This window comes from Macaca thibetana, chromosome 8, assembly GCF_024542745.1.
Source record: "Macaca thibetana thibetana isolate TM-01 chromosome 8, ASM2454274v1, whole genome shotgun sequence".
Taxonomy (NCBI): Eukaryota; Metazoa; Chordata; class Mammalia; order Primates; family Cercopithecidae; genus Macaca; species Macaca thibetana.
The window spans coordinates 17318870-17327523 of NC_065585.1; the positions used below are offsets into that span (position 1 = coordinate 17318870).

General features: G+C 51.0%; 1 protein-coding gene and 1 pseudogene across 2 annotated transcripts; both read right to left on the bottom strand.

The window, feature by feature from the left end:
- Positions 1-2259: 2259 nt before the first annotated feature.
- On the bottom strand, positions 2260-7681 carry MYC (MYC proto-oncogene, bHLH transcription factor). Its single transcript, XM_050800291.1, has 3 exons — positions 7080-7681; positions 4667-5438; positions 2260-3301 (listed from the first exon to the last, which is right to left on the bottom strand). Exons 2-3 carry the CDS (start codon positions 5421-5423, stop codon positions 2739-2741), a joined length of 1320 nt encoding a protein of 439 aa, XP_050656248.1. The 5' UTR covers positions 5424-5438; positions 7080-7681; the 3' UTR covers positions 2260-2738.
- On the bottom strand, positions 7091-8251 carry LOC126960614 (uncharacterized; annotated as a pseudogene). Its single transcript, XR_007728079.1, has one exon. The product of XR_007728079.1 is annotated as an uncharacterized LOC126960614 (transcript).
- Positions 8252-8654: the final 403 nt, after the last annotated feature.

The following is an 8654-nucleotide window of genomic DNA, read 5'->3' on the forward strand; positions in this document are numbered from 1 at the left end:
CTTTATACATTCCGTCCCTAAACAAAATCATTCCAGGAATCCCCTGGGAGAGTCATTAATTCCTGGATAGTGTCATGGGTAAAGGGCGTAGTCAGAATTAGCTTATTCCTTCTTATATATTCCTGACCAAATTGCAAACTCCTCCCCTTCACCTCCGATTCTTCATTATTATCTAGAAAATAGATTGCACAATGGCAGAGACCCCTGGGACTCCCTGCATAGGCTCTGAGGGCCAATTTGTATTGTGGTCAAGATCAGCCTGACTTTCGGGAAGGAAGTTGGCATCTGTCCTGTTTTCAGAGCCATTCTCTGGCTCAGTAAAGGTAAGAGTGGCCTAATAGGCACTTGGAATGGTTCCTTTCTATTCCCATAGCCAAGCTCCACATCCCTAAAGTTCTTTCCTGATCATTTGGAATGGAGAGTTGTTTTCCTTGCTAGGAACGCTCTCTCCTATTCTGAGGGCTTGCCTGGACTTAGTGATTCAGACTAACACCTTCCCGATTCCCAAGTGAGTCACCCCAGAGCTGCACTCCAGCCCTGGGCCACAAAGGGGCAAAGACTGAGCTGTTTAAGAGCGCCTCGCTTTTGTAACACTTTGAACTACTCAACTTCTGTGGATTGCATCTCCCTTTGAGTTTCACCTACATAGCTTGCCAATTTGAATCTGTAATGGCGGTACTTAGGACTCAAAAGAAGAATCAAGAAAAAGACATTAAGGTCTTGAATAGATTATTCTAGGAGTCAGAGTCAAAGACAGTAATTATTTATTGATTGATGGGTGGTGGTAGATTAAAATCCCGAAGCACAGGGAGCTGAAGATCTACTTTGAGACTGAGACAATGAGGTAATGAGAACAGCAATAGTATCTTTCATTTACCTATATAATCAACATCATTTATGGTGTGGGCCATAGGTTTTCAGAGGCTTATAATTAACACACATGTTCAAAAATACCTTTTCAAGGACTCAGGATGAGCATGTGTCTTGAATATGAGAAAGAGGATGGAAGCAAGGAGAGTTTGTAGTTTCTAAAATAATGACTCCCACAACAAAGAATAAATGTTTTATTTTATAATCTGAACTGGCTTCTTCCCAGGCGCCATCGTGAATCTGATTCAACAAATGGCTAAGGTAGGATTCAAAGTGTTGACCTTTTCATTGTGAAAGGAAAAATTAAACAATGAACAACAAAATAAAAACAAAATAAACAACAAAAAAAGGGGAACTGATGCCTGACCAGGCTTAGATGTTAGACTTAAAATACATAACCCACTGGACTGTAACTCCTTTACTCACAAGCAGCCAGCTGATTCCTACTGTCCTTTGAGAGGTGGCTTGGACAGGTTAGGAGTAAACAGCCTGGCTTCGAATCTCACTTCTACTCTTCCCTATCAGTGAATCTTGGGCATGTGGATGAGTCTTTCTGTGCCTCAGCTTCCCTCTCTACTTCTAATATGGGGAAATCAAGAGTATCTCCTTCATGGGGTTGATGTAGAGTTAGGAATAAAACGCTTAGGACACAAATAGAGCTTAACATTGTTATGACTTGAGTCCATCCATCAAGCCCCAAACCTTCTTGATCTCAGCACATTAGACCCAGATGAACCAAGGCATGATAGTGAAGGGGTAAGTGTTTTGAACAGAATGGGTCCGGATTGCTGCTTTGTATTACCTGCGTGGCTACAGATAAGTTACATAACCCCTTTGAGCTCTTCTATTTCCTTGTTTGTGAAATAGGGTTAATAGTAGCATTCCTCCCAGAGATCCTTTGGGGTTTAGGAGATAACCCAAGGATGGGACTGGCACCTGGTTGTGAAGGCAGCAGAAGCTGGTTCCCGCCCTGTCCCCATCAACTGTCTCACTGGGCAGAATTCCTGGGTTTGGAGTGAGCAGGGGACTGGCACTGGTTAACTAAAGTAACAAGTTTCTTCCTCACCTTCCTCCCAACTCACCAGTCCTTACGCCTCTTTGTGTACTTAACTGTTATCTTTGACCTCTTGTATCTCTTTTGCCTACCTTTCACCTTCTCACCCGCCTTCTGCCATTCCTTCTGTCAACTCTGGCTCTTATCATAATCTCCAGGAAACATCTTAGAACCTCTGAGAACTTAAAGACCTTAAGGCCCCCAGACCCATTTCAACAGAGGAAAACTCTTGCCTTTCTTAAGACCACCCTCTGAAGGACCAATTGATGAAAACAAACAGGGATGGTGGTGGTTGGGAGGGGGAAGAAATGAAACAAAACACTCACGACTTAAGATTTGGCTCAATGATATATTTGCCAGTTATTTTATTTTTTTCTAAAAACAATAGAAAAAAAATCAACTTTAAAAAGCAAAATGTACTTAAATAAAAAAAAATTAGAGTTTATAGTACCTGTAATACTAGATACTATATAGTAGGACTGAAATTCCGTGTGGCTGCTATAAACGTTTTATTAAAGTTATTTACATTTAATGGCAATATTTACAGAGAAAAATTGTGTAAATCTTAAAATTTTTTAAAAACAATTCTTAAATACAAATCTGTTAAAGAAAAAAAAAAAAAATGATGGTAAGCATAAAAAAGTTCTTTTATGCCCAAAGTCCAATTTGAGGCAGTTTACATCATGGCTAAATCTTTCAGTCTCAAGACTCAGCCAAGGTTGTGAGGTTGCATTTGATCATGCATTTGAAACAAGTTCATAGGTGACTGATTGGGACCAGCTCTGTTAGAAAGAATCTTTTTCCTTCCTTTTCCTTATGCACAAGAGTTCCGTAGCTGTTCAAGTTTGTGTTTCAACTGTTCTCGTCGTTTCCGCAACAAATCCTTTTCAGAAATGAGCTTTTGCTCCTCTGCTTGGACGGACAGGATGTATGCTGTGGCTTTTTTAAGGATAACTACCTTGGGGGCCTTTTCATTGTTTTCCAACTCCGGGATCTGGTCACGCAGGGCAAAAAAGCTCCGTTTTAGCTCGTTCCTCCTCTGGCGCTCCAAGACGTTGTGTGTTCGCCTCTTGTCATTCTCCTCGGTGTCCGAGGACCTGGGGCTGGTGCATTTTCGGTTGTTGCTGATCTGTCTCAGGACTCTGACACTGTCCAACTTGACCCTCTTGGCAGCAGGATAGTCCTTCCGAGTGGAGGGAGGCGCCGCGTAGTTGTGCTGATGTGTGGAGACGTGGCACCTCTTGAGGACCAGTGGGCTGTGAGGAGGTTTGCTGTGGCCTCCAGCAGAAGGTGATCCCGACTCTGACCTTTTGCCAGGGGCCTGCCTCTTTTCCACAGAAACAACATCGATTTCTTCCTCCTCTTCTTGTTCCTCCTCTTTAAGAAAGGAAATAAAAATCACTCAGCAAGTTTCCATTAAAATAATCAATTACTAGATTAACGCTGTACAAATACAAGGCATTAATATGTTAGAAAGATCTCTGGACAAAATTATCTCCACAAAGAGCCAAATCTAGGCCGGGCGCTGTGGCTATAATCCCAGCACTTTGGGAGGCTGAGGTGGGTGGTTCATGAGGTCAGGAGACAGAGACCATCCTGGCCAACATGGTGAAACTCCATCTCTACTAAAAATATAAAAATTAGCCTGGCATGGTGGTGCACACCTGTAGTCCCAGCTACTTGGGAGGCTGAGGCAGGAGAATCTCTTGAACCAGGGAGTCGGAGGTTGATTGCACCACTGCACTCCAGCCTGGTGACAGAGTGAGACTCCGTCTTAAAAAAGAAAAAAAGAAAGAAAGAAAAAAAAAAGAACCAATCTAGCCAGCCACTCTTACTTCTCTCACTATGAAGGTAAGAGTCTCATAAAGGGAGAAGGACAGCTGGATTATGGCACAGACAAGAAAACTACAATTTCCCAGGATATGACATTGATGCCAATTCTTACCTAAGACTTAATGAGGCTTTGGACACACCCAAAGCAAAGCACTTTCCCAAGCACCTCCTATTTTTAAGGTACTTTACCAAGAACACTTCAGGTGTTGCAAATGATAGCTACAAATTGCTTGGTATGACTTTAGCAACTCCCTATTTTACTGGAAATGAAAAAGAAAAAAAAAATTGCAGTTTTGCCGTAAGTCCAAGAGGGTGGGGGAAGGAAAAAAAAAAAAAGTCCAACTTTGGCAAGGATTTGCTTTTCAGTGTTCAAAACAGGCTGAGAAGATCCCAGCTCCTCAGCCCACCCACTCTTGAGGAAGTTCACTGGCTCCCGCACTCAGGCAGACCCTGCCTGGCCTCTAAACACAGCCCCTCATTTTTGTAGATAGTTCATTAAATCCCACCACTTCTCGGAAGTTAAGAGGGAAGCAATTCATTCACTCTCTCAGAAATCAATCCTCTCTTATCCTCATTCACACTCTCCCCCCCCCACCCCACCCCTGGGCAATTAAAATGCTAACGGGAGGTAAGAAGAAGTGGATCGAGTTGTAAGATAAGCCAGAAGGTTTAAAAACCTAAATGAAATTCCTGAGGTGTGGGAGACAAAGGGGGAGGGGGGTTAGCAACAAGGGCGGTCTAAGGATAAGGGATGGGAGGAAACGCTAAAGCCCAAGGTTTCAGAGGTGAATCTCTCCAGATCCGCTCTCTCTCCCTTCTAGTAAGAGGGGCCCGTTGAATAAGCTGCCAATGGAAATGGGAAAGATATCCAGCCCCCACTTTTGACAGGCCTGGGCGGGCTTCGCTTACCAGAGTCGCTGCTGGTGGTGGGCGGTGTCTCCTCATGGAGTACCAGGGGCTCTGGGCTGGCCTGCGGGGAGGACTCCGTCGAGGAGAGCAGAGAATCCGAGGACGGTGAGAAGGCGCTGGAGTCCGGTGAGGCGCAGGACTTGGGCGAGCTGCTGTCGTTGAGAGGGTAGGGAAAGACCACTGAGGGGTCGATGCACTCCGAGGCGGCGGCGCTCAGATCCTGCAGGTACAAGCTGGAGGTGGAGCAGACGCTGTGGCCGCGGGCAGGGTTCGGGCTGCTGCTGTCTTTGCGCGCAGCCTGGTAAGAGGCTAGCTTCTCTGAGACGAGCTTGGCGGCGGCCGAGAAGCCGCTCCACATACAGTCCTGGATGATGATATTTTTGATGAAGGTCTCGTCGTCCGGGTCGCAGATGAAGCTCTGGTTCACCATGTCTCCTCCCAGCAGCTCGGTCACCATCTCCAGCTGGTCGGCCGTGGAGAAGCTCCCGCCACCGCCGTCGTTGTCTCCCCGAGGGGAGAAGGGCGTGACCGCAACGTAGGAGGGCGAGCAGAGCCCGGAGCGGCGGCTAGGGGACAGGGGCGGGGTGGGCAGCAGCTCGAATTTCTTCCAGATATCCTCGCTGGGCGCCGGCGGCTGCAGCTCGCTCTGCTGTTGCTGCTGGTAGAAGTTCTCCTCCTCGTCGCAGTAGAAATACGGCTGCACCGAGTCGTAGTCGAGGTCATAGTTCCTGTTGGTGAAGCTAACGTTGAGGGGCATCGTCGCGGGAGGCTGCTGGAGGGGGCACACAAAGCGGGCGGCAGTCTTGAGTTAAAGGGCTCTTTGCGCAGAAACCTGGCGCAGCGCGCAGTGCGCGCCACAGTGCCGAACCACTCCCCTTGCAGAACTATCCCCTAAAGCGGTCGGGTGGTCTTGGTGGGGGAAAAAGGGGGGCACCCTTTCACCTCCTTTGGGCAGTCCCCTACTATCTCGGACACGCACTTAGTGAACCAGCGGCTTGGTGCCCGCCGAGCCCCCGCCCCCGAGAGCCCGGAGCGTAAAGCCCGGGAGTCGGCCACGCAGCGGCAGAGGACTCGAAACCGGCCTTGGCCCCCTTAAGAGGCCGCGGGAGGTAGCGGTGAGGAATACAATTTGCCAAAACCCAAGGCACAAAGTTTTGCGCCACCTGAAGGAGAAGGCGAGAGGCGCCTCGGCGCTAGCGGCTGCGTGCACCCCGCTCCCGCGCCGGGGCCCCTCCGCGGCGGCTGTTCCCACTCGCGCCCTCGCTGCGCTCCTACCCCCGCCGGCGCCGCAGCCCCTCCCAACCTCCCCTTTCCACCGCCCCGTCCCTACCCCCAGTCCCCCCGTCCCCCCCGCCCCCCCACAAACACTCCTTCATTTGCCGGCTTTTCTTCTCTTCTCTCGCCGGCTGGAGTGGCGAGCTCAGCCGCGGGCTTTAACACCCCTCCATAAATACAAGGGGGGTGTCAAATAATAACAGGGGCACCTCCCTTCGCACTCAATACGGCGACGCAACTGCGCCAGAGACCCTGCTGCGATACCTCGCCCGGAGCCACCCCACCAAGGGTAGCAGCTGTTCTGGAACAGCCTAGAGCCCCGCTCCTCGCAGTTCCACCGCATCTCAGGGGCGCGAGGACACCCGAGGGCGGCCGCGGCAGGGGAGTCCGGGCTGGGTGCGGAGATTTGCCCTGGTTTTTCCAAGTCAACGATTCCAGGAGAATCGGACACATCTCCGCCTCCCTTTTCCCCTGTCTGTGCCTCCCCAACACCACATCCTAACATCTCTGGCTTCCCAGGTTTTAATTTGTATTATTGCTTTTTAAAAAGCCAACTGCCAACTCCTTAAAAGGATCAGGGCGAGTTGGAATCGCCGCGGGGACAGGCGGGTGGGACGCGCCGCAGTGTCCGTCTCCGGCTGTCAGAAATGCAGTGAGCCGAAATTTAAATGCCCTCCCGGAGACGGGGAAAAGTCAGCGGCTGCGGAGCTCTCTGGCTCACACAGGCAATATGCGGTCCCTACTCCAAGGAGGTCAGGATGCAAGGGGCTTTCTGCCCACCGCAAAGCAACCCCCAGCCCCCCAAAACTCAGCCAGCAATTAACCTAATAAAGCAGGAATGTCCGACCGGCCGGGAGTCAGCGTGAATATATTCATGAGGCAGAAATCTCGAAAGCCTAGTCTTAAAAACCATTCCCGTTTTCCCTCTGCCGTCTCCTCTCCCATCTTGACAAGTCACTTTATCCCGATCCAGTTCTGGATTAACCCCCCACCCCAGCCCAAGCTACCACAACTACTCTGAGAAAAGTGTCAATAGCGCAGGAATGGGAGAAAAGACACCCTATTTCGGCATTCGACTCATCTTAGCATTAAAGCGATACAAAAATAAATTAAAAGACAAATGGACCTCGGTGCTTACCTGGTTTTCCACTACCGGAAAAAAATCCAGCGTCCAAACAGAGGCAAGGAGAGCCTTTCAGAGGAGCGGGTCCTGGCAGCGGCGGGGAAGTGTCCCCAAATAGGCAGAATAGCCTCCCCGCGTCGGGAGAGTAGCGTCCTTGCTAGGGTGTTGTAAGTTCCAGTGCAAAGTGCCCGCCCCCTGCTATGGGCAAAGTTTCGTGGATGCGGCAAGGGTTGCGGACCGCTGTCTGGGGGGTCAGCGGGAGGGCTGGGCCGGAGGCGAAGCCCCCTTTTCGCTCCGTATCTCCCTTCCCACGACGCCCGAGGTGCAGCTCTGCTCGCCCGGATCTTCCACCCTCGCCGGCCCGCCCGCTCGCTCCCTCTGCCTCTCGCTGGAATTACTACAGCGAGTTAGATAAAGCCCCGAAAACCGGCTTTTATACCTCAGCGCGATCCCTCCCTCCGTTCTTTTTCCCGCCAAGCCTCTGAGAAGCCCTGCCCTTCTCGAGGCAGGAGGGGAGCCAGGGACTGCCGGGACCCGGCAGTGGCGGCCGCGAGCAGCACAGCTCGGGGGTCCTCCGCCGCGCAGACCCTCGCATTATAAAGGGCTTGTGGGCGGAGATTTGCGAGAGAGGATCTTTTTTCTTTTCCCCCACGCCCTCTGCTTTGGGAACCCGGGAGGGGCGCTTCTGAGGAGAGTGGGGAGGGTGGGGAGGAGACTCAGCCCGGCAGCCGAGCACTCTAGCTCTCGGATGTAAACAGAGTAAGAGAGCCGCATGAATTAACTGCGCGCGCCTACCATTTTCTTTTGCTCCTGCTCAAACCCTCTCGCTTTCTCTGCTGCTCCTCCGTAGCAGCACTGTTTGACAAACCGCATCCTTGTCCTGTGAGTTTAAATCATCGCAGGCGAAACAGCTGCCCTTCACACCGCGAACACACTGCGCGCCCACCGCCACGCCACGCGCGTACCAGGCGGTAGGGCGCCTCGCTAAGGCTGGGGAAAGGGCCGCGCTTTGATCAAGAGTCCCAGGGAGAGTGGAGGAAAGAAGGGTATTAATGGGCACGAGTTCAGAGCGTGGGATGTTAGTGTAGATAGGGAGGAATGATAGAGGCATAAGGAGGAAAACGATGCCTAGAATGATTAAAATAACTCAGCAAAGCATTGCCACGTATACTTGGAGAGCACGTTATGAATAAACTCCCATTGCATTTGTTGGGGGGTGTCATGCATTATGCATTATGTATGCACAGCTATCTGGATTGGATACCTTCCATCCAGACTGAGTCCCCCAATTTGCTGCCAAAGCAGCAGATACCGCCCCTCCTGCCCCGCCTGCTCTGGCTTCCGTGGGGCCCCGTGCGGGAGGCGTCTGTTTAGCCCTGAGATGTGTCTGCTTGTTCCAGAGCTGGACTAGGGCGGGAGGGAGGTTGCCTGCTCTCTGCCAGCCTGTACCCCACCGTCCCACCCCCGCGCCGCTCACACGGAGTTCCCAATTTCTCAGCCAGGTTTCAGAAGAGACAAATCCTCTTTGCGCCCTGTGGCGCCGGTTTGCACCAGTCTCGGGCTCCCGGGTTTGGGAGAAATCAAAGGCGC

Bases quoted from the DNA above. Each gene is read 5' to 3' on its own strand.
- MYC (XM_050800291.1), bottom strand. From the start codon at position 5,423: ATGCCCCTCAACGTTAGCTTCACCAACAGGAACTATGACCTCGACTAC. The intron at 3,302-4,666 runs GTAAGCGAAGCC...CCTTTCTTAAAG, and splicing joins CACCACCAGCAGCGACTCTG to AGGAGGAACAAGAAGAGGAG.